Source organism: Gymnogyps californianus, chromosome 6 (assembly GCF_018139145.2).
Source record: "Gymnogyps californianus isolate 813 chromosome 6, ASM1813914v2, whole genome shotgun sequence".
Lineage (NCBI taxonomy): Eukaryota > Metazoa > Chordata > Aves > Accipitriformes > Cathartidae > Gymnogyps > Gymnogyps californianus.
In genome coordinates, this window is record NC_059476.1 from 1,769,107 (window position 1) to 1,794,520 (window position 25,414).

General features: G+C 37.6%; 1 protein-coding gene across 1 annotated transcript; it reads right to left on the reverse strand.

Moving 5' to 3' along the window:
* Positions 1–205: 205 nt before the first annotated feature.
* GLRX3 (glutaredoxin 3) lies at positions 206–25,191 on the reverse strand. The gene is made up of 11 exons (XM_050898874.1): positions 25,121–25,191; positions 19,213–19,321; positions 16,142–16,216; positions 15,331–15,532; positions 8,654–8,826; positions 8,498–8,559; positions 5,712–5,769; positions 3,782–3,834; positions 2,545–2,584; positions 2,370–2,462; positions 206–898 (listed from the first exon to the last, which is right to left on the reverse strand). Exons 1-11 carry the CDS (start codon positions 25,189–25,191, stop codon positions 848–850), a joined length of 987 nt encoding a protein of 328 aa, XP_050754831.1. The 3' UTR covers positions 206–847.
* Between the last annotated feature and the right edge of the window lie 223 nt (positions 25,192–25,414).

Here is a 25,414-nt window from a genome sequence, read left to right on the forward strand (position 1 = left end):
TGATGGTCAGCCCATTATTAGAGCCCATTATATTTCAGAGCATTACAGGTATTGAAAGAAGGATTGAAAACAAATTAAATCCTCTGCATACAGAAGTGAAGGATTCATATACCCGATGACTGAAATTGCCAAAGTCACAGCCTAGGAAGTAAACCTTTCCCTTTAACCAAAGGGGCACTGACGATACACCAGAAGACTGGCCTAATCACTGTGTTTATTGGCTCATTTCCACCGTAATTTAAATATGTCCAAAAAGCTATGTTAAAATAAGTTGAACATCTGAAATTCACAATTACTGTACCTACTTAGATAATGAAGATACATAGTATGCAGTTGAAACTCATTAATAACAACTTCCTAATGGTGCACTGGATTAAGGTTTCAATAGTATTTTTCTCACTCACTAGACATGAAAACAATTATTAACAGGGACAGAAAATTATTATGCTCCATACCACAGAGGTATACCCATTAATATTCTCCTAATGAGAGCTGAGCCCCCCCCAAAAAAAAGCGACTTAGTCCTATATAGTACTGCAACGGATAGTGGTGTCATTACTCAATTCTTAAACATCTAGGTGCAATGAATACACAGAAAGAGTGTAATAACAAACCCAAACTTCTTTAGCATTACATTTTAATTGAATTTGAAGATCTTGACATTTTTGTATCTTCAGTGGAAACACATTTTCATATGTAACATGGTCTTGTGAAATACACAGAGTACATAAGCTGTCTTTCTTTACTCCTGATCGGTTCCACAAGGCTAAGTTGCATATTGCTCCAATATAATCTATAAATGAATAATCGCTCAAAGTATTTCTGTTCCCATTGATGTCCTTTTCCATTAATTTTCTCCCTTCAGGATAGGCAACAATTCACCACTTTCCCTCAGTTCCTGTAAAGAAATATATACAGCAATTATTCTCTCTGTACGTTTTGTGATGATGCTAACAAGATTTCAACAGGGAGAGTTTAGGGCTAAGGAAATCAATTCACTGGCTATTCAGGGGATGCACCAGATGACCCACGAGAGGCCCCTCCTGACCAAGACACTGAAGATCATAACGTTATATTTAAATTCTATTTTGTTTCTGTTTAGTAAAAGAGGAAACTTATTTAGTGAAAAGATAGACCTTCAAAAGAATTGGTTGTTACCAACTTTACCAGGTAAATCCCCTGGTATATCTCCTTCTAGATGTAATTCAAGATATATTTTAGGCACACACAAAATTTTACAACATCCAAAATGCCTCCCACAAAATGAAAAAACGACCATCCATTGATAGATTTTGTTACTATCACACATTAAAACAAACAAGACAGTAAGAGATCTGTAAGAGTTCTAAATAAGAGGTGCTTGCCCATATTATCTTGATGATTTAAACTCAAATTATAAGGCTGTTAACTTACTAAAGAGCTAGATAACACCAGGAAATAGTTTTAAAATAACATGTTGTAGAGTATATAATCTTTTCCCCACATCTCAAGAGAAACAGCTGTCTCAATTTTACTACATATTATGCTATATTACGGAATGCATTTTAAAATACTGACAACATTCATCTGCCCATACAAGTTAGTCAGTGTGAACTGAATACAGTCCAACAATGCACACAGACAAATTACATTTAAATACCAGCGAGAGAAGTATTTTGCAGCATCTCCACAGTGCCCAAGACTATACTTACTGATCACTGAAATAACCCACACACTTGTTAAATAAATAAAATTAAAGTAATCTATATAATTTAAGTAATACCAGTATTTTTAGAACTAAATGAGATTTATTGATTGTATCTTCCCAGGAGTTACAATGTCTGAGGAATTGGCTATAAAACATTCAGACAAGAATGGGCTCAAGAGTATTTGGGGTTTAGAACACTGTGCCTGCTCTGTTACAAAAATCAAAAACCACAGTAACAGATGCAGATCTATTTTTTTTGCTTCAGGGTCTGTTCAAACAACTACAATAAACCTTACTTTCTTCCAGGAATGAGACTGTTTGCTAGGAAGAAATGTCTCGCCCACCTTATTTGAGAAAAGCAATGTCAGAAGTAAAACTAGGAAGAGAAACCTGTAAAAATGCACCCACGGGGTAAAAATGGTCTTTACAGTAACAGTAACTGACTGCTGTCAAGAAAATACATTTCACTGCTAAATCTTGGCATATGAGAACGCTAGAGATTTAGAGCTCCTTTCAACTGTATGTTGAGCTAATGGAAGTCACAGTAAAAGCAACCAAGTCATTCGGTTTCAAGATCTAGGGCCACTACAAAGGAATTTCTGTATGTTATGGGCAGAAAATGTTTCTATAGTTTTAAACAAATAGTCAATGTACATCTCAAACAAGATTCTCTCATTCTTACCTTAACAATATCCAGCCCTCCAACAAGTTCACCTTTCACATACAATTGAGGATACGTTGGCCAGTTTGAATAGGTTTTTAATCCTTGCCGCACCTAAGAAAAATAATCTTAAATGTAAACTTCAACTTCAGTAAAAGCAACAATAAAATCCTCAATAATGGAGAAGCTTAATTACCTCTTCATCTTCCAGTATGTCAAATGTCTCATAATCAACGCTAGGGGAAAAAAAAAAAAAAAAAACACCAACACAAAATCATCTACTGTGGAGTTTTGCAATGTAAGACCCTCAAAAATTCAAAACGGGTATGTTTACAAGCTAGCTTCCAAATCACTCAGAATTAACAGGTAACAGGAGGAAAAAAGTCAACACCTTACGCACCAAGAACTGTCATGTAAAAAAAAATGTCTATTTCATGGGAAACTCCTTATAATGCACAGGTGACAGCATAACGCACTAAAACATTAAGCCGTGTAGCTTAGGCTCTAATTGGCCAAAACATGTTCAAGTAATTCCGTTCACTATTAGCTTTAAAAAAAAAAAAAAAAAAAAAAAAAGACACACACACACACTGTGGAGATTTTTATTAAGGAATCAACCAGCTGCAGCTATTTCACCATCTTCATATACTACTTGCGTAAAAACACAAAAATAAAATGCCTGTGTAAATTTGATTTCTGGTTGATTCATGTATGAGTTTTGGTATGCAATTCCTAGTATTCTAAGAACTGGCACTCTTCAATAGCCAGCAAGTACGTAGATTCCTGCAAGTGGACTAGAGCCACTGACAAGGAACTTGTGATTTGAGTAACTGCTACTTATTTCCGAGTTGTATATTGATATATAGTTATCTATTATCTCAAAAAAGCCCATTCTAACATCCAGTAATCAAGACCACTGCTTAACCTCTAACAAGCAGTACAAATGAAACAGGAGCTTATTCAAAGGAAGATGATACTAATCTCTCTCACTACAGAAAGAATTGCTTCAAAGAGGAAAACTGAGGCTAGATAACATGAGAGGCTCCAAGAGTAAGGAAACAGATCAAGAGGGACCTCTCTAAGACGAGCTGCTTATCGCAGTGGAAGGATTTCTTTCATGTCAACAATCACAGCAAAAAAAAGAAAAAAATTCACTGTTGCAACAAACTCCTCAATCCGAGCAAGACAAGCACCATGTAGTAGGGCTAAAGCAGCATAATATCTGACACACCACATTTGACTTGGTATCAAATGAGCGTCGTAGTGACTTACACTATGGGCTTTCACATAAAGATACTTTAAAATACTCTTAAACAAAGAAAACTACATTTGGGGGAGTCTTCCACTAATATTATCCAAACTCTTTATTTATAAAATGTAGTTTTTAAAACAGAACTGGCTTCCCAAATTCAATAAAAACCCCACTTACGTACCCAGTACTATTCATTATTTCTATAATTTGCTTGCTGAATCCACATTTTGCCATCTAGAATGCAAAACACATGTATGTTAAAACATATATCTGTTATATTTAATCCACAAAATTCCAGGTCCTGAAGCTACACTAAAGCCATTACCATTTTATTGCTAGTGATGACCTCACTGGATGAGCAATACTGCTCATCCCTTTTTTCATTCTTCTTTATACTCTTTGAGCTTTAAACAGTACTGAATGTCTCTTTCTTTATATACTCTGCTGAAATAAATTAAAATATTGAGTTGTGCAATGATACAAGGTGAAGCTGTTTTCCAGGTTTGGCAATACTGTCTTGAAAACTAGTTAGGCTTGATTATTTTCTGAACCTTCAAAAAGCCAAAGTTATAGGTATGATGGGTATAAATGCCTTATATGCATTTGTAAAATAGATGTGTTTTATTTTGAGACGTACGCTACCCTTTACTTACCATTCTGGAGAGAGCAGCAACCTATCGTCAACTGATAAATAGGTTGCAGGTACAGCAACTCCCTACTGAAATTAATAATTGAAAGCATCTACTGCAAACTCTTCATATTGACAGTATAAGGACACAGAACACCCATCATTTTTTAGACACTGAATTTTTAATCCAGACTATCCCTTCTTAGTGGCGATTTCACTGCACTGCACTGGTAGCTTAAGCAAAGTCATAACGTGTTAAGCAACCTGCCCAAACTCTTGCTTTCTGTAGACAAGACACAGATTTTAAAGGAGATAGAAGTGCACCTGTTTAGAAGACCCAAGCCCAACTAGCTCACCACCACTGTTTCAGTGAGTCAGCATAACCCACAGGGTTCCAGTGGCTATGAAACAGCTTAGTAAAACAGCCTATAACACTCTTAAAAGTATCTGTTGTTAATACACAGAGAAGGCTCAGGGAACAAATGAGAAAATGAAGTGGAAAGACAAGTCACATGAATAAGCCCAGTCCCCTACCTCTGTATCCCTTTAAAAAAATACCATATAAATGATTCTCATAAGATGCAATCACTAACTACAATTATTGTTTAGGGTACACCACTCCAATGAAAAGTCTGAGTTAGGTGCCATTCAAGTAATTTTGACAGGAAGAACTGCAGTGCCTTGCTGTTCAAAAGGGAATAATTTGTCCCCTGGTTACTTTGTTTGAGCATACAACACAAAGCAAAAGACTGACCTTTTGGTTTGCAGTCACTTGTTATTATTTTAATCCTAACTATTAGCAGTTGTCTGTCTTCAGTCACTATATTTCAGTGAGCAAGACCATTAAGCACAGCTTCAAGACACCAGGCATAGACCATTCCACGCCCGTGAGAAAAAGAATAGGTCCTTTATGGTATGTGGCACTATACTTTAGCCTTAAAAACATCTAGCAGCTTTTTTTTTTTATTATGCTTTCACAACTGCATTTAAGTCGGAGAAATTAAAAAAGATAGGACACCCAATCCAATTAGGTCAACAGAGGAAAGTTTCAAGAAACATGTGTCCAGAGATAAAGTTTTGGGCAACACTCAAAGTGTATGCCTCAAGCAGGCTAGCCATCAGGGGCAAGCACACAGAACATCAGAAGAAAATCCATTATCTGCAAAGACAACCAATAACTAAGACGAACAGGACACGCACAGTTCTTCCATTCATTTCTGAATTGTAGCTCAATTGACAGACATCACTGCAGGGCATGAAATTCCCTGATTTTACTCAGTAACACAGCTATCAGCATTTTAGCAATATAAATCCATCAGGTAAAATAGGGACTGCTCTTCTATAGCTTATAGAAGCACCAAAATAAAAAGACAAATAACTAAGTTCCCAGAACCATTAATTTTCATTAAGCAAGGAAAAAAGGTAATTGTCACTGTTTAAAAAACTGTTTAAATATAGCGTATTCCACAACACTTAATCTTACCTGTTTGCTTCCTTTCATAAAAAGCATCACAGGAGCTTTGTTTATCAAGGTTTTAAGCCTACAGAAGGCATGAAAAAGACATAAAACAGCTCTGTTATTATCCCAAGCTTTGTTTCAACAGGAAAACAAAATGCAAAAGTTGAAAGATAGCAACTTACAGCTTTACCAAATGCATTTAAAGCATTACTATAAGCAACTCCATTCATTTAAATTCTTACAGTAACTCTAGTGAATGAATTTGAACCATCCTGTTACTTTTAGGGCAACAATTTACTTTTCTAGATTGACCTCTAAGTATCAAGCAGCAGTAAGTTTAAGGAGAAACATCATTTTAGGATATTTTAAATACAATGTTTATATTTAGTGACATACTGCTTTTTCCCATACTGAACATAATACTTGGCATTTCTCATTCTCCATGTGAGAATGTCTTTTGCAGAGTAAGAGCCATACCTACTGTCCATCAGTCATAAGATCTATGGACTTATGGACTAAGGACTAACCACTACCAAAATTCAGGAATAGGTCTGTTTTACCTCGTTGTGCCCTGTCTGCTTCTGGTCTACCCGCACGACCCTCAGACACTCCCCTTCTTTCCCTCTCCTTTTAGGAAAGGCTTTCTATGACAACTGATGGAAAAAGTTAGCAAAGACTCCTGCCCTGCTAAGGGCAAACTACCCTCTATAAAATGCGTAACCAGTGATCACTTTCTGTAAAAGGTCACTTTGCATGACTCACACAATGCAAAAAGATTCTAGACTGGGGAATCCAGGGTCTTTGCAAAATAAAACTAAATGAAGTTTTGTTGGTGACATACAGCCTTTGCACATGTAAACTTCAAAACAATTTTTCCAACCAAGTTGTGTCTAGGGTAAAAAGCAATGGCAAAACTAACAGCTACAGCAAGGGTGAGCTACAGTAATCTGAGCTGGTTCCCCAGCTGCCAGATCCGTTTCATGAAACCGAGCTGGTTTCCAGAGTCCATTTTCAAGGGTATTTTCAAGTGAAGAAGACGCAGTTAATTGATGGGAAGAGATCAAACATTCAGTAAAGGAACATAATTTAGCATGAAATAGATTCTACTACTGATGTTCCTTCATTTTATTAAGTCTTAACATGTTTGAATAACTACCTCAGTTTTTCTTACAAGTAACTGATAGAGTGAATATAGTTTGAAAGAGGTGTCAGTTGCTCAGAAGTTAAGTATGAGGTTAGCTACGAAGAAAAACTAACCTGTGGCATGGAAAAAGAACTTCCCAGTTGTCACCAGAAAACAGAAGACAGACCTCAGCTAAATGCCACGCGTTAACCCAAGAAACAAACACCTACTAAAAGATGAACAACAAACTAGGCAACAAGAAGCTACCTGTCTGGTGAAGTTTCAGCCAGTTTTTCTTCAGGCCACTTCTACACCAAAATTTGATAAAATTGATAAAAACTTCACACCCCTGTTCAAAAGATGCTGCTGCTCCTCCTTTAGGGAGGCATTTAGCTATACCAACAATTTTAATCTATTAAAACACATTAGGTAAGCAGGACATTTCCCATTACCTTCTTTCCCCAAAAAGATTAAGCAAAGCAAAAAACTATGTATAAATTCAATAAAGTCGCAGTTTATGCAAGTTTGCAAAAAGGAAAGAAGAGACTAAAGGAAACTTTCTAAAATAAGTTTTTAAAAAGCCATACTGAGCCAATCTCATCTTTACCTATAATTTAATCTCAAACTGCAAAAGGTAGTGATTGGTTTTTGTGGCCTTGGTGAAACAATTCACAAGTTACCCTACTAGAGTAACAAAAGGTAAACCTCAGCCATAGAATAAATTAAAAAGGAATTAATAAATACACAGCTGTAAGTCTACTTTATCACCATATCGAAATGGCTTGCATTAAATTATTTCTCCACTGTGCTGAGAAGGCAAAAGAACCAGAACCAGTCACATCTAGAGCACTGTAAAACTTGCTCTTACCACCCTCAGACAGCAAGAGGGAATCTATGCTAACATATTTGCCTTCAAGGTACAGGCCACCTCCTTGGTAAACCAGCCCTGCTTTGCATGTCTTAATGGCACTGTTCCGTAAAAACTGGAAAAAAGCCACACCTACTAGCAACTTCTCAAACAGAATGACTTGTCAGGTATCTGGAGCTTGACTGCCTGGGGCACGTCAGAACTTCAAACAAGAGCGAATCTTCAAATGGGAAGGTTAAAGTAGGACAAATTGGTTTCTAGGTATTACATCTGGTTCAGGAAGCAACACACTTCCTACTGCTGCAGCATATATATTCATGTTGCCAAGGTGAAAACAAACAGGAACGGAAGGACATGAGTAATCAAGAAAAATGAGGAGACAAGCCTGGGTATTTTCTCCAGTGACATCATAGTTATGAAGTCTATGCCAAATGAAGCTAACAAAAGCTACTCATGTTTAAAAGATGATTTTCCCAGTTATCTTTAAAGAATAAGTTCTTAAAGGAGAGACAAGAAAGAATCTCTATATTCCTGCTATAATTAAAAATTAACAAACTACAAATATAATAAGTAAAGCCTATTGGAACAGTATAGCTTAGTACATATATAACAGTATAGCTTTATATTAAGTGATGCTTACTATACAGAAAACAGAACATACTGAACAACTGCAGGAGTTCTGTAATTAAAGAAAATCTTGATGCATTTCTGATGAAGTCAAAGAACAGGAATTTATATAGGGGGTTCCCCCTATATAAACGAACATACAGGAAACCTCAAAAATAGACATGCTTCGAATAATGACATAATACATCACACCTGTCCTCCAACTTCTGCGCCTTCGGACAGACTGCGTCCAGTTCTCCAGATGCCTCAAGTTCCTAGGGAGATGGGGGAGAAGAAAAATCAGATGTAAAAAGCAAGAAAAACGTGCTTCTGACAACTAACAAGATTAAGAATTTCTCAGTTTCTAACCTTGACAATATCAAGTCCACCTATAAGCTCTCCAGCTACATACAACTGCGGATACGTTGGCCAATTAGAATATGTTTTCAGCCCCTGACGAACTTCTTCATCAGAAAAAATATCAAAACTGCTAAATGAAATACCATGTTTGTTCAGTATCTCCACCATTTGTTTGCTGAAACCTGCAAGCACAAAAAGAGGAATTACATATCATTTTACACAAAGCGTTCCCATGTCTCTACGAAACCTTATTCATTTAAAAAATGCAATTCTTCTATATAGTAAGTTCAAAACAGCTCTAGTGTGTTCTTTGCTCTATCAATATCCTCAAATATTATAAAGGGGCAAAAACCGTATTTATTACTGGGATTACAAAACCAAAGTATATGGACAGCTTGGTAAGTCTGGTGCTTCTATATTTAGAGCGCTACACAGTAAGTAACCTTCATGTAAGCGTCTCTGTTGTTCCAACATACAATTAAAGCAAAGTTAAATGCATTCCCTTATTGTCTTTTCCAGCTTTTCTTCACTGAGCATTCAAAAAGAATAAAAGGTTCTCAGTGACCACAACAGCATCTTCAGTAGCCTTCTTTTCATTCCTCTAATTGCACATCACTTTCTCTACACATTTCTTCCTCCAGCTACTACTGAACTTCTCCTACACCAAATGTGGATGAAGTTGACACACAAAGTGGGGACCAGGATTTAAACCCACCACTGTGTCACTAGTTTAACTTAGAAACTTGGCTTTTATAATGTTTTCTACTACTTTTGCTTTAAGAACATGTCCTTTCCTACTTCATGGTAAAAAGCAGATTCCTTTCTATTTTTTTTTTTTAAACTCTTTATGTTCACATGAGTACTTAATATTATTTTACTACCCTTGTGACACTTTCATACCATGTTTTGTTTTCCTTTATGACAGATCTTCATTATGTCCTACTCTGACAACACTCTCCCAGCAGGATATTAAGCACTGAATATTACGATGTAAACATCCAGATTTTATAAGTTTATTATGTGGCCAACCTGAGAAGAAAAGTTTCTCCCTTCTGTAACTAAGCATCTTTTTCCTAAGAAAATAGTCACATTATTTGTAAAAAGTTGTATGTATGAAAATTTTAATGTTATAGAATCTGCTTACACTAGAGGGAAACCCACACAAAACTTCACTTTCAAACAATTCTTCTACTCTATTTTAAATTCACCATTCTCATTAAAGTGAAACATTAAATTGATTTTTTTTAAAAGAAGATAAATTGTGTTTTAAATCATGAGTCTCTACAGAAACTCTTCAAAATCACTTTAAAAAAAACCAACACACACACACCCCACCCATACCTAGGCGGTACACTTTATGTCAACAAGTCCATTCTTTATGGGGTAACCTGAAAGGAAACCTTAGACTGATGTTCAAAGTCTTCTTCATCCATTTAACACCTCCACTGACAGAGAAGCACAAACGGTCCTCCAGAGAAGACACCAGCCTACTGGATGTTTCACAGTGTATTGCAGTTATTTACTCCGTAACAAAACGGATGAGAAGAGGTCTGTTGCACTTTACAACACAAGGAAGCCAATGACTTGACCCTTAGGACAGATGATCAAATCTTGATTTGCAACTCCACTGCTCCTCCATAACCTATTTTCTCTGCTATGAAAATTATGCTGTCCAGGAAAAAACACTTAAGTACACTGCAACATATTGAAATATTTTGGAATTTTGCTTCTTTTCTAACACACAATCTTTATCCCAAAGTATTTCAACACCTGCCACTGTTGCTTGCATGCACATCCCTTCTAAGGAAGTAGAAGCCTCCTAGACAACACTATCACATGGTTTGCAAAAAGGATCCATGAGAATTTGTCCATAAATCAATGTGATAATAATGTGTGGTTTATATCTTTGCCAGCTCATTCTGTTTTGGATTCAAATGCCCTTGCAATCCTACCAATTCTCTCAAAGAATTCCAACAAATGCTGTGCAGACAAATGAAAACCTCTATACAAATATTAACCAAAAAAAAAGGGGAGAGACAATGCTTAAAGGCTTTAATAAAGGAATAAAAAAAAAAATGCTTTAAATGGCAAAAAGAATCGAAGTGCCATAGAAGAATAACCTTTGATTTCAGCTTGCAAGACCACCTATTAGTTTTTGAAATATGGATTTTTACTACAGCTTTCTTCGGTTTTCATGATCTGCAATTTATTGAGATATGAAGTAGCAGAATTTATATGTACAGCATCTAAGTTGCTTTTCTTTCTACAACTGAAGTGTTAAGTTCATGTACAGCCTGAAGTAAAACACAGATTCTGAAATTTTTCATACATCTGGGAGTTCATTAGTAAACAGCTAAAGGCTGATTGCTGATGGTTATTCCATCGCCAATATATTAACTCATTTCTACTGTAAGGAACTGGGGGAAAAGAGTGCTTTATTTTAGCTGTAGGCAATTACATGCAAACTAGAAAGATTGATTGGTTGTGTTTCATTTTGAAGGGTTATGGTAGCAGTCTGGAAGTGTTATAGTTAGGGATAAAGTGCCAGAACAGTTTTAGTTTCATAACAAAAGATTTAGGTTGAATTTCTGAAGAAATGCCATACATGCATTACGAGGAATAATTAAACTGCTAACAAAACGTTTTAAGTGGTTATCCAGACGATCACAAATGCCACTCCAGATTCTACACCAATAAAAACACCCTAAATAAATTACGGTATTGATGAAGCAAATAAACAAATACTACCACAGTCCAAATGAATCCGCTGAAATAATACAACGTACATAGCAACCACATACAATTGCCAGTAAACACATAGCCAAAGGGACAAACCTTACTTTATACTATACTTAGCTGGCTTTTCCAATGAAGAAATTACGAACTACAAGAAGATCCCAAAATACACTGCTGGATCGGGTTCCCTCTACTTGCCAACTGCACTAAAGACTCAAGTGCAAGTCTATTATTTGTATCAAAATAGATATAATTCAAAAATATCTTCACCTTTAAACACGCACGGCTCCTTTTATTCTATTTTTATTACTCCTACTACTGTTATAACAGATCCATATTATCTTTGACAAAATGTTAAATTACCTTCACCTTGAAAAAGACTGTCTATTCTAGGAAGTTTAATGGACCCAGCTTACTAACATCTCCTAACTACTGCCAGAAACTATCACAGCAGTCTATAGCAAGCATGGTATTTAACTGCAAAATTAAGAGTTTTAAGTTCAGATTATTTCATGTGTTGCACTACATTTTAATACTTCCAGTTTTAATACATACCTTTATTTAGGTAGGTACGTCCTGTGCACTTTTCATGGGGTACCAGGGATCAACTGTAAGAACTTAAAGCTTGAAGAAATATCTACTTTATCATATTAAGATCTGCAAATGAACCTGTGGTATACTCCTAAGTCGCTTTCCATATTGAGTTTATGATGAAGTACCTAACTATCCTTAACCTTGATGCCTCAATGCCTTTTTTGGTTTGTGGTTTTTGTGTTCGTTTTTTTTTTTTTTTTTTTTTTGAAATAGCCTCACAATTCTCTCCCATCAAAAATTCAAACACATGAGAAACAGTAAAGGGTCTTTTCTCTACTTAACTTTAAAACCTGCCCAGCGTTCTGCTCAATGCCCTTTAGAAAGCCAGCTCTCTACTGAACACCCACAGAAACCCAAAGGGGAAATGGTGTGCTTGTGCCGTCAACTGATCACGCTGACACATAGGCTGACTCGGGTGTAACAGAGAACCTGGGCACACAAGCAGTTCAGAGGAGGCTCACCACTGCCTGCACAACACCTTTGAGCTCACCATGGACATAGCAAGAACCATGCTCTACTCTTACAGCTCGCCATGCACCTGCCAAACAAATCACAGCGCAAGCACAGGAGGCTTACTAAGAGTAGTGCCACATTAGCATCCAACGCAGTTAAACTTAAAGCACATATATCTGAATAACCTAAACTGTAGACACCCCAAATGTACTCATAAATATTAGGAGCTCACCAGAGCAGTGCTCTATTACATACAGGTAGACTTCACAAGTCTACTTCAGAATAAGCCAAAATTTTCATTCCCACAAAATCATCTATAAATTCCTATGACGATATGTAGCTTTCACACACCTATAACCATATGGTTACATAATACAAATACAGAATTATCTATACAGACAACAGATGGAACTTCATCAGCTCTTCACAGGAGCAAATGCCTATGCACAAACTGCTAGAATCCCAAGCTCATACACAACAGCACAAGGAACGTGAAAGTTCTGAAATCTGCGGTTATTTCTGAAACTATTTCTACTGAAGTGATTCTGGGACCTATTAGTGCATTGAAATGAAACAGCATCCTTGCAATTAGAAAGGGAAAAAGAAGGAGAAAAATAGAGTGAGCAGATATCAACACAGTAGAAGCCCAATACAGTATGGGAAGCCTCAGTACATACAGGATCTTGCACCTCCCCTCATATTTCTACAACCTTTTTACAGCAACATCTGAAAAAGCAGATTGTAAAATGGCATGCAAGTATTTTAAAAGCAGCTGAAAGTACACTTAGGTACGGAGGACAGAGGCAACAAGAAAAGCCGCACACAAGCCGTAAACACATGCTTCATCAACCTGAAGTAGCCTGGACCGAGTTGCAAGACTCCTCTCACTCTGCCAAGGCAGGACTACCCTCTACAGCACATGGCCCAGACTGACACGCATGTTTGACATGCTTTAGCCACTACTTCTCTTTTAAATACTGTTTCATGACTTTTACATATAAGCCTTCCTTCTTGAAAAGGGCAGCATGCACTACACTAAACGCCCTCCAATTAACAGTGCTTGGCAGACAGACTCTCCTCCTTTCCTGCCCAATATACATGGTACCAGTCCAAAGCTTCACCACTGTTACCAGTCTGCTCAGCTCCCTCGTTTGTCAAGCATTGGTCCTGACCCAAAACCACCTGAAATTAATCAAAAGACTCTTATTTACTCTATGGACCCAAATCCTCAATTTCAATAACTAGAACTACATAAATAGCTCTCCTGTAACAGAAAGCCTTCACAGATACAATGCAAAATAGCAGAGGCTGTTTGGCAAGTCACGTATCACAAATCTGCGTTACCCTCACTTCACCAAATCAATGCGTTCCATATCGTTATCCTTCCCTTTCCCGCCTTTTAACAGTACATGGTGATACGACAATTTGAATCCTTCCAGATTAAGATAAATGGACAGAACATGTAAAATCAGTTTCTTTCAGGTCCTTTTATACTATTTCAGCCATTTTCCCTTACCTAGTTCTCCACTTGGTTTCTTTTGGAAACTTCCTGGACACACTCCAATAGAAAGCACAAGAAGCAGCTACATGGGGATGTCTGCACTTGAAACTGTTAACTGAATTTAATACTTAAAACCGTGGTGAGATTTTCCACAGCTGGAACATTAGCAGTGCATGCACACCACAAGGACATTTGGCAATTATGTGAATATAGCATCAATACATCGCCACACCACACCAACAGTTCGAACCAAGTACTGGTGGACTCCTGACCAGCCATGAGAAGCACTGCTCTGTCTCTAGGCTGCACCTGCTGAGCCCTTACCAGAAGGGGGTCAAAAAGAAGAGTTCCATGAGTCCTCATTTCCCTCCTCAAAGTGTTTCAAACACATTTAGTTCACATGCATCTCTGCCATGATATAGAAACATTTATGAGGAATCTTTCAAGCCTGCGCATGCTACTGTAATTCATGCACAGATAGACAAAACAAGCATTTTCATTATTTGTTTTTAGACACAAATAACTGAGGTTTTGCACGATGATTTAACTTTTTCAGTAATTATCATCTCTTTATTGGTTCCATAAATATATGCCACAGGCCCTTCTTCAGGAGCTTGGCTGTAAGGAGCTAGCTATTGCTAATTCTTTTCTTATTCTCCTGCTATGTTTCACAATTCCTTCATCTCTTTGGCCCAGCAATGTAGTTGATACGATTTGCCCCACAGGATACATGTTTGCTTAGCAAAGAAATCAATGCAACTCCTTGAGACCGCGTGAGCAGAAGGATGGCAGCTTCATAGTACTTAAAAATTTTGTCTTTTAACATTTGTTCATGTGCTTTCCGTATAAATCAACACCTCAAGTCAGTGAGGAACCAAGCACTCTAAACAGCGAGCAAGAGTCAAGAGAACTACATTTAAGAAAAGGCATTTCCACTGTAGCAGAAACACATGCTACGGGTCTTTCTATTTTACCAGCTAGTATAGTTTTATTTTCTTTTTCCAAATGGCAACAGTGATCCTGGATGTTAGTCAATTCTTCTTATTCCTTGAATTGAAACATTCTCTTCAGATTATTTTACATTTTCAATGTGTGTAACTTGATGCACAAAATATGGCATGAATAAACACTGAGCTACCTCAGGAAAAGTGTCCTAGTTCAAGGACAGAATTGCACATCACATATTCTTTAGAAAGCCTCTAATCTCTGTGATTCCATTTCCAAAATTGAGCTAAGGGAAGAGCAATTCTCTAGCTGCACATAAGCAATATGAAAATGCTTTAATTAATACTTCTAGGTGTACAAGACACTGTTGGGATTACCTCCCCAAAACTGAGTAAATCTGACAACTAGCCCAAAGCAACTGCTGTCACATTGAACACGAACTTCAGAAAATCCTTACCACAGCGAGGTTCTTTTGGAGACCCTTTCATAAACAGCATGCAAGGGGCAGCATTGATGAGTTTCTTTAGACGCACATTAAGATCTTCTTTTGCGCTGTCATTAGAGCCAGCAGAAACGGAACTGCTGGACGCGTGGCGCTGCACTTTTTTGGTCAGCTCTGGGGCATGTGCACCATCTAATCTGTCAACTTTCTGAGAATTCTAAGGAAACCAAAACACAGGCTCATGTTAAAAGATTAAATTCAGAATTTGAACTGTAATAAAAAAAATAGTAAAACCACCATATAAAGTATAGATTTTCAGATGCAGGGTGGATTACTGTATTGATCTTTTAGCCAGTCTTTACTTCCAAGACTCATACCATTCTGTCGGCTGGCTACTGTTAATGCTAGCAAATTTGCTATTAGAAGACTTTATTAAAGAAAATATTTTGTATTTTATTATCACAGGCAAACGTGACCCAAACTGCCCTGTCATTTCTACCAAAAGATTATTTACTTGGGTTTTTGCCATGTTGTAAAACTATAGCTAGACAAGGAAACATTACTGAAAATTTTTTGACCCAATACAAGGTACAACAACTAAAATAAAAACTATGTAAGAGTCCCAAAGCAATTAAGGAAGCTCTGAAATATTACATATAAAGTGTAAGAAACATTTCTATCTACTTTTTTAGGTTCCACTGGATAGACTTAAATCAGATACATAAGCATTTCTTCACTGAGAAACTTCTTAAGGTTCTGCTCTTCTGGTAGTAGTATTAAAAAAGTATACATATTAAGAGTCCACATGGAATCCATGTTCTCTCACCTTGAAGAATAAGAACGTTGGAACAGAACTAATTCCGTACTTTTCAGATACTTCAGGCACAGCTTCAGCTTCCAGCTAAAAAAAACAAAAAACACAACAACAGAAGAAAACAAAGAAAAAGATTATTTTCATAATCTTCTTTAAAGTTTGACTGTGGATGTCAATCCTGTCTAGAATGTTCTTCTAGGCATTTTATACATTTAAAAAGGATTTGATGCAGAAGTTTGTGACACATTTGCATTTAAATGAGACTCACTGGGTTGGCGTGTCATCCACTGAGCCTCCACAGTGTCAAAACAGGTTCAGAGGTTTTTATTTTGTTGCACATTTCAAAAGATGCCTGGAGGCTGCGAATAAAATTTTTGGTGCACTAGTGACCTAGTAAATTTTCAATCATATGCAGCTACTACTATATTGAAATCCATAAATCATTGACCCCAGTTATGTCATGATTACAGTGCTTATTTTCTGCCCACAGCAATTCTTGCTGTTTGCTCTATTGACTAATTTCAAGGGGCAGTACATCATGACTGACATTTGCAGCCTTCTGCAAATTATGAAGAAAAAAAAAGAGCGTTTCTTCAATAAGCTATTGATGTCTACTAAATTTTATTTTTAACTCCTGCAAGGCTACTGAGTATTGAGTGGCAAGCTTGTTGAGATTATTGGTTCTAATTTTATTCAGCATTCAAATGCATACCTTGAAATTATATAATGTAGTAATTTGCCAAGAAAATATCTCTTTCAATTAACTTAAACTTGTGATTTTCTGTGCATAGGCTAAAAGCTTACTTGAGTAACAGAAGATCTAGTACAAGGTTGTTTAAGACACTAGCTCTATAACAACTGTAGAGTTAATGGTTAAAAAGTGGCAATACATCTAAATGTTTCAAACAGAAGCCTGCAATCGAGTGTACAGGAGAAAAAGCCTTTCAAATTCTTATTCCACAAACCACATAGTGAATGAACAAGCATCAAGAGAGCTACTTAGGAGTTTGCGCCTGCCTGCCCCTGTCCATCCTCATGTATTTTAGAAAATACTGTGATTGTTCTCACTGTTAACCAAAATGTAGTGAACCTGTGAATATTTTAGTATTACAGCATGTTTTGATTTGCTCCGGCTCTTAATGAACTCACTAAATACAGAAGCAACCCAGCAGAATAAGTCAAAAGTGAGAGTCCAAGCTTCACCTCTATTTCTGTAAATCAATGCTCCAACAGGATCAACTGAGAAACTAAAGCTATAAATTGAAAAATGTAAATAGATTCCAATTATCTATTCTCTTTCAAGTGGCAAATGATTAAATGACTTCTACCTATAATATTAATTTTCTTTGCCAGTAAAATTTTCTACTGACTTGGATACTTATGTTCCACTCTGGTGAGGTTCATACATATAGAACAGATTTAATTTCATATTTCAGTACCTTGCTCTTATTGGTACAACTTTCCAAAACATTGTTTCTAACTGTTTCTGGATATAGACACACTTTCATTTTAACCAAGCCAAGGATCTTAGAGTTAGGCTACGCAACAACTAAAATGAGAAATTACATTCAGGAAGACTTCAAGATTTATTGACAGTTTTGAAGTTCATTTCATTATTACTTGGCTCTATTCTACAATGTAACTGTTTATGATTTGCAAAGCAGTACACTACTCTTGGTCAGTCATCTGTAACCATCTGATGAGTTAACAGGTTCTTGCTAATTAAAAGGCAGACTCTGGCTATTCTGGAATACAGACCAAAATCCCATGAAGAACTTCCAAAATCAAATACATTCCCCATGAGGAGCCCCTCCCCAAAAAAACATATCAAGAAAATTCACCCAAGTCTTTCAGTAGCTTATTTTCTCTAAACAAGTACGCCAGTAATACTGGGAGAAGGGGGGTGGGGGGAAGAAAGTGCCATTATCTTAGTTTTGCAACACTTGATCGCTTTGGAACCTTGTTATTAAAAAATAAATTATAGCTGAATAATAAGGGTTAGAAATAAATAATACATGAATATGAATAATAAAGAGGCAACTGAGAGTTTTTGAACTTTCTTGGGCCTACTAAAAGCTATAGCAACTCTATATAAATTTAAGCATCTTGAATTTTCAAAATGTTGATAATTAGTCTTTTGAAGCTCTAAGTAATAAAATACTACCATTAAAATAGTTCTGTCCTTCTGCTTTACAGGGGAATCATTAAAAAAACCCACAAAACCTAAAGGCTGTAAGAAATCAAATTAAAATACTCACACACAGCTGGCTGCTCCATTACTCCCTGCCCTCATAATCACAGAAGTGTCTCATTAACAAGAGAAAGTTGTTTTAAAATGAACAGCATGTTGATGAAGTGCATTCATTTTTCCCTCCACACTGGTTCTCTTACTAGGATGTGCAGATGATCTCACAAAAGTATAGCATCTCATTTGTGTTTATACCATCCAGCACTATACAACTGTCATCTCAGAGTGACAACGTTGCACAGACTTAAATTTACCTTCCTTTAAACTTCATGAAGATTACTGTTCATCTTTAGTATCAGACAGAAAATTCCTATGAATTCTGAGATCTATTTAGCTAACCAGTAACATCATGGGAACAAATGAAATCTCCAGCACACCTGAGAAGAACAGTGTTGCCAAATTAATCTCAAATCCAGGGATAAAAGTCATCCTTTAAAAATATGGCTATCTACAGAACCAAAGGACTGAGACATTGCAGGCATAGAAAAATTTAAAAGCCTGTTTGTTAGGTGGAGTAGCTAGTGAAAAAAAAAATCCTTCATTGTATCTTAGTAGACTGATCTTTTTTCTTTCTTCTTTTTTTTTTTTTTTCTTTAAACAGCACAATAAAATGAAGGTGTTATTTAAGCTTGCAATATCAAGTTTGGAAAGATGAACCTAGAACTTTCATCCCACAGATTTTTTGATGCATCTCTTGCATATGTTCCACTCATCTTTAAATGTGAAGCCATAAAGGAACTTCAAAAACAGCTTTACCCATATTTTGTAATACTTTACTCATACTTTGTAATAATGGCTCTCCTCTGTCTAAAACAAGCTCAACTGCCTGACTTACCTTCACAAATGTAACCTGCATGTGTTCCTTTGCTAGTGCCGCCATAACCTCATTCATTTGAGCACACTGAGGAGCCCATGGTGCCCAAAAGTGGACAACTACAAGGGACCTATTAAAAAAAAAAATAATAAGAGTAACAGCATTTATTTAAAAAAAAATCATGCAATATAAAAGTTTGCTATGTCATGCCAAAAAAACCCCACAAACAAGCAAACAAAAAACCACACAAAAAACTACCACCCACACCACCTTCCTGCGAAAAAAGGAAATCAAACAAGTGAAACCAGGAATGTTTTCCACGACTTGCACAGAGGAGAACTTTAATGCTTTTTCAGGAAACATTCCAAAACCCAACCAGCACTGTTGAGGTAATGCAATGCAAAGAAAAACGTAATCCTGTATTTTGATAGTAAAAGATCATTCCATATGAATGTCAGACAGGAAGAAGAACAAGCAGAAACACTAAAGATCAAGTCATACACTACAGGACACAGATTTTGAAGCACCTGTAGCACTCAGAATCGCTCTTGGGCATCCCGCATCTCTTCCCAGGCAAGCTTTCTATCTTCAGAAGCTCTGAGAGCTCCAGAGCTCAGCAGCTTCACGCTAGAGGCTGCACCACTGCTTTTCTCCTCTCAGTGCCACTATTGCCTCTTTACTACTTATCCAGGAAATAAGCTAGTAACTTTTCAAGTCTACTGGGACTTTTCTAAAAATACAGTATTCTTATGCTGAAATGTTGTTTTCTGCTTTTATGAGCTTCAACTTCTTATTCTTCTTCCAGCTTCAATAAAGTTTTCTTGAATGTTTGGTATTGATTATACCAGCATTTAAAGATGAGAAGTCACATGTGTGAACAGAAATCCCATCAAACTGGGTACCATGAGGTAGTTCTCATGAGCTTAAGCAAACACACTTTGATGACAACAGTGACAAGATATTTGCATCGAATTTTCCATTCCTTTTTCCAGGTTTGCTCTAGTCAAAACCACTAGACAATAGGGGATAAAGAATAAAAGACATATAACGTACTACTTCTAATCCACTCAGAAAGAGACACAGAAATCAAGTCAACCATACCATAGATGCCATTTAGTGTCTTTTATTACTAAGTAATGGAAGTTCATTATAAATTTTAATAGCTATGTGGGTAGCATGACATTCATACTGGAACAGTTAACAGTTGTGTTATCTGACCACATGCTCTGAATACAGCACTAAACTCAATTCAGACACAGAACTTTAAAATTCATAAACTTGATCTTCCAAAGCAATTCTAGAAAATTTTGCTAGAAATACAATAGGATAGCCTCTTTTTTTTTTTTTTTCCTCATCAAGCTATCAGTCAGAGCATGGTTCTGCTTCGAAAGCCGATTAAAACTGGCAAAGTTTACAGGCTAGGAAAAACTGAAGTTATGGAACAACAAGGTAGTTCTATTCTTCTGCAAGTGCCAGCCTTGCAAATTTAGATCTGAGCTCAGGAACAGTTCAAGACGTCTCCTCCAGGGCTGTCATCTGTACAGATTCTTCCAACACTCATGTACACGAGTCACCCACAGCAATGATCCCAAAGGCAAACCGTCTCTCTTTAATTACAACAAAATAGCTGTAAGGCTTCTTTGGCCTGATTTCACTGCTCACAATTGACACTAGCATTTAAACTCCAGTAAAGGCTCATTTAAGTGATTTACTCTTTACCTATAAATAGCATTTGATATGGACTCCTTGAGAAACCGGAGACCACACGTCACAGCTCAGAGTAAAACCGTAACTACAAAACTCAGCATGTAAACTTTTATAGCAATGCTCTCTGTGGAGCCCAGCTACAGAGCAAATGAAGAGGCAGATTACAGCACAGGTAGCTCGTGCAGGAGCTTTACCTGCCCTCATAGCAGATACGTCTTCTGAACATCACTACAGCTGTCAGCTCACACAGACACATTTTAATTAGGACTTTTGAGCCAATAGGGACAAGCACTTCACATCTTGCTGCAACCAACACTTTTTGCAACAAAGTAATGAGGTGAACATAATTAGGTAGGTTGGGAGATGGGGAAGTCATATGTATGAAGAAACCGAGTCACAACAGACAGAAAATTTTAAAATTAAAAAAAGCAGCAGCAGTTCAGTATTTCAGAAGACAGACCAAGCTCTCATGCAGAGAGTAATCAAGAGTTTTGCTCCAGGATTGGTTTGCCGGTACTTGTTCATCACAACCTTCATTTGAAATACCAATTTTGAGACTGCCTCCAGTATCGTTCTTTACATATGCACTGTTTACTGACACTGTTAAGAGCTCAGGGAAGTTGTTACAAATGGATCAAGGATGAACAACAATACTTTTTTTTTTTTTTTTCTTCAAAGTTTTGTGATGTTACCGTAGTCTTCACAAACAGGCTACTCTAATTTGGTCTATTGCAGCTTTTACAACCACAGAGAATGAAGTTGCCAAGCTGTCATTGCACCTGCACAATGCCTGTACATTTAAAAAAATAATTTTTGCATCTGTTAGACTACAAGTAGGACAAGATAATACTTCCACTGGCTAAAAACAAACAGTGGAAGAAAGGAGAACAGAGAACATAAAAGTAGTATAGTGGCTACGCATCAGACCAAAGCACTAATAACCAACTTGATGCACTTTCCTTCCATTAACTGAACACAGGAATGCATACGCCTCCCCTGCTACCGACAAGTATTTCACAAGTGCTCAATTTCATTTAGTGTGCATAGTGGGACACATCTGATCATATGAATGTCAGCTCATGACAAGTAGAGGAGGAATAATCACATGGTTATTTAATCCTCATTCCATGAGAGCCTATTCTTTCCTTACCAACATACAGCTGCAATGCACTTGATTTTTATCTTTGTGAAGAACATACTTTAAATTAATTTGCATCAAGGGTTTTGGGGGTTGGGGTTTTTTGACAAATTCATTCACAAAACAAGTCTAACTTTGCAATTAGACTGCCCTCTTGGTATCTGAGCACTTCAAACTTGAAAAATAGCAAGAGTAATTCAAAACATTAAGGAAGAAAATAGAGAGTTAGCAAAATGAAGCATATAAGTGATTCTAAACAAAGTATTTCTTACATTCAACCAAGACATTTCTAAAAACTCTATTATTACTTATAAAAGAGGATTGTAACAGAAAGCTTATGACAAGTCCCAAAGTTTCTCTTCCTGTATCATTTCATATTTCACATTTTGGAGGAAAAGCTGTGGGCCCAAAAATAAAATTAACTTTCTTTAATATAACTTTTTTTAAACTTTAGTAGCAGAAGAAAAATCAGAAGGACATATCACACATTTTCTGTGGAGAAGCAAAAAGCCCAGAGTCTTGTTTCTATAGTGTATTAAAAAAAAGATTGGTTGAGACAGACTCACAAAGTATACCTTTAAAACAAAGAGTCTATTGACTGCAGAACCAAACTAGCAAGATATTCTCTGATAGGGATATCCAGAAAATAATTACTCCATAGGTCACCCTCTTTTTGGGCCAAGATACAAGTATTTTGTAAGTATTTATAATCTTTCTGACAGGCAGCCCAAGTTACTTGGTTTTATAAGCTGATTTTTCTACAACAGTCTAAGCAAAACAACAGATTACAGAGCAATAATAGAAGTGGTTCAATAATTTTGAAGACATTGGTTCGGTTCACCTTTTGCAACCATAAAATCTAGATGCATTTTGAAAAAAGTTAAACCTTCAAATTTACAGTTATTCCATAACACAAAGCTTACAAATAACTTGATGTCAGAAAGATTAATTTTCTGAAACAAGAACTCCTAAGAAATGAAGTGTCAACATAAAGTGCTGGCAGTTACAGCTGATTAGCAATAATTCTATTAGTTTGGAAAAATCAGGAAGTGCATTTGAAAAAAAAAATTAGCAGTAAAATAGCATTAGGCCTAGCCTTAAAAATTCAGCACATTTTTTGTCTTAAGCTTTATCTTTCAAGAGAAAAATACTTCCTTGAAGAAACTTTCTCCTTTCCCACTCTATTCAGTGAACTTTTAAAACTACTTTTTTTACATCATTAATTTTCAAATTCACTTGATAATGTAAATATAGAAGGTACCTTAAATCAGCCACTGTATATTTTTAAAGTTCTACCACCATCCAGAAACATGGAGATCATTAAAAAAAAAAAAATCTGTGATTTGAGGGATTTGTTATGCTCTGTGAGTGCAAGTTTGTTTGGTTTCTTAGCAGTAACAAAAACCAAAGCCAAATATTTTGAAATGAAGCAGAGGAAGAGTTATCAGTACTATCAATTCATCTTAGGACCAAAAAAATATGCATAAAATAATCAAGTCCATTAAAGAGAAAACTGAATCACGTTCTGTGGACAAAGAAAATGAGAGAATTACTGAGGGTTTTGTTGAAAATAACTTCAAAATATTGTATTTGTTCCTGAAGCCATTTTCATTGCAGTATGTCTCAGTGAGTGTGAGAGCGTGACTCTCCTCTGGGATGTCCCCACACAACAATTCAGCTGAAGAATAATTCCAGAAAAGAAAACTGAAAGTCATGCAACAAGTTTCGAAGAATTTAGTTTCTTCTTCCGCATAATCAAAACTTTCCCATGTTTCCTTATGCTGTCTTTAAGAATGTGATGCTGGTAGCGTCACCATCCTTTTTAAACCACTCATTTAATCAGTTTTCTCTCCTTATTCATTTAAAGGCCACTTGCTAATGCAGCAGTTAAATGACACGGAAATGTTTTTGACACAACACCTTATTTTGATGTGCCTTACGAGATGTAGTTAAACACATAATAGTTAGTACACCTTTGATTCAACAAGACAAACAAGCAAAGCTCATAACCAAACCCAAGCAAAGCTCATAACCAAACCCAAGCAAAGCTCATAACCAAACCCGTCTTTCTTCAGTAAGGCACCTGAGTACCTGTTCACCTTTAACTACAGTCATAGTTATTGGGACTCTTTCCTACCAAAGCGAAAGATGTGCACAGCTTTGCCCCAAACGATCAGTGCCCAAGACTTCCAACACCAGGCCAAGAGCCACTGCCCAGTGGCTACAGAGAACCAGCAGTCCATGCTGAGAGCTACCAATGGAAAAAGACCCATTACTTGTTATTAGAGCATAAAACCAGATTAATGAGAAACCAGCCCTGTTGCACGAGAGATGAACAACTTAGTTTCGCACTGTTTCTCAATAAACAACCTAATGCTGCTGTTTTCATTTAAAGTGTTGTACAGCACTTGTTTGTTTTATTGACAACTTAGGGCTCAGGAGAAAAAAAAATTCTTAGGTCGCATGAAAGCTCTGTTTTGCATAATTTTCCTGCCAATCTGCCCATTTAGGCTCCCCATGCCCTACAGAAGGTACTGCTGCAAGTTTACAGCTTCAGCAGTCCTCCCCGTCTGAGTGCCTGAGCTCTCCTAGAGACTCATAAGCTGTGCCTGAGGAAACAGGTGCTTAAAAAAATAATCTGTCAAGGAGCAAACCCGAAGCCCTTCTTCAATCTATGGGCTTTGGTTTTGTATTTTTTTTATTTTCCCCGCAAAGGTTTTATTCAGCTCTGAGGCAGTACCGGGCCCGTTTCCCTCAGCAGACACCAACCTCTCACGAAGCTCGGGCCAAACGCGTGAAGCGACCGCGGAGCCACGTTTTGGGGGAGACCAGGACAAATCCAAGAGCTCCCTTTTCCCCCAGAGCCTGACGCTCCGGGACCCGCCGCAGCTACTCGCCGGGAAGCCCACGTTCTGTCGGGGAGCGGTGCAGCGGAAAGGCAGCGCTGCCGGCGGCGAGGCCAGACCTTCCAGTCAGGCCGCTCCCGGAGCGGGGTCCCTCCGGCGGCGGGCCCCGCTCCCTCAGCACCCGCCAGGCCGCACTCCGTCCCTCCCGGCCCCCATCCCCGCCGGTGCCCCGCCTCACCTGTCCTTCTGCTGCAGCAGCTGCTGGAAGTGCTCGGCGGAGCCCGCCGCCGCCACCTCTCCCGCCGCCATGGCCGGACTGCCGCCGCCGCCGCCGGAAGGAGGAGAGGCGCCGGGTCACGTGGGGGCAGGCCCGCGCAGGCGCCACAGCGGCCGCGCCTCCAGCGCATGCGCAGCCCGCCCGCGCAGGCGCCGCGGTGGCCCGGGTCCGGCGGGGAGAAGCGGTAGCCATGTTGGGCCGGGCCGGGTCAGCGCTCGGCGGGCCCGGCAGTCCCCGGTCACCGCTGGATGCGGC

Coding starts and splice junctions, on each gene's coding strand:
- GLRX3 (XM_050898874.1), bottom strand. CDS start 25,191: ATGGCGGCGGGAGAGGTGGCGGCGGCGGGCTCCGCCGAGCACTTCCAG. Junction 8,827..15,330: donor TCCAAAAGAACCTCGCTGTG/GTAAGGATTTTC, acceptor TTGTGCTTGCAG/GTTTCAGCAAACAAATGGTG. Junction 5,770..8,497: donor GCGCAGAAGTTGGAGGACAG/GTGTGATGTATT, acceptor TGCCTTCTGTAG/GCTTAAAACCTTGATAAACA.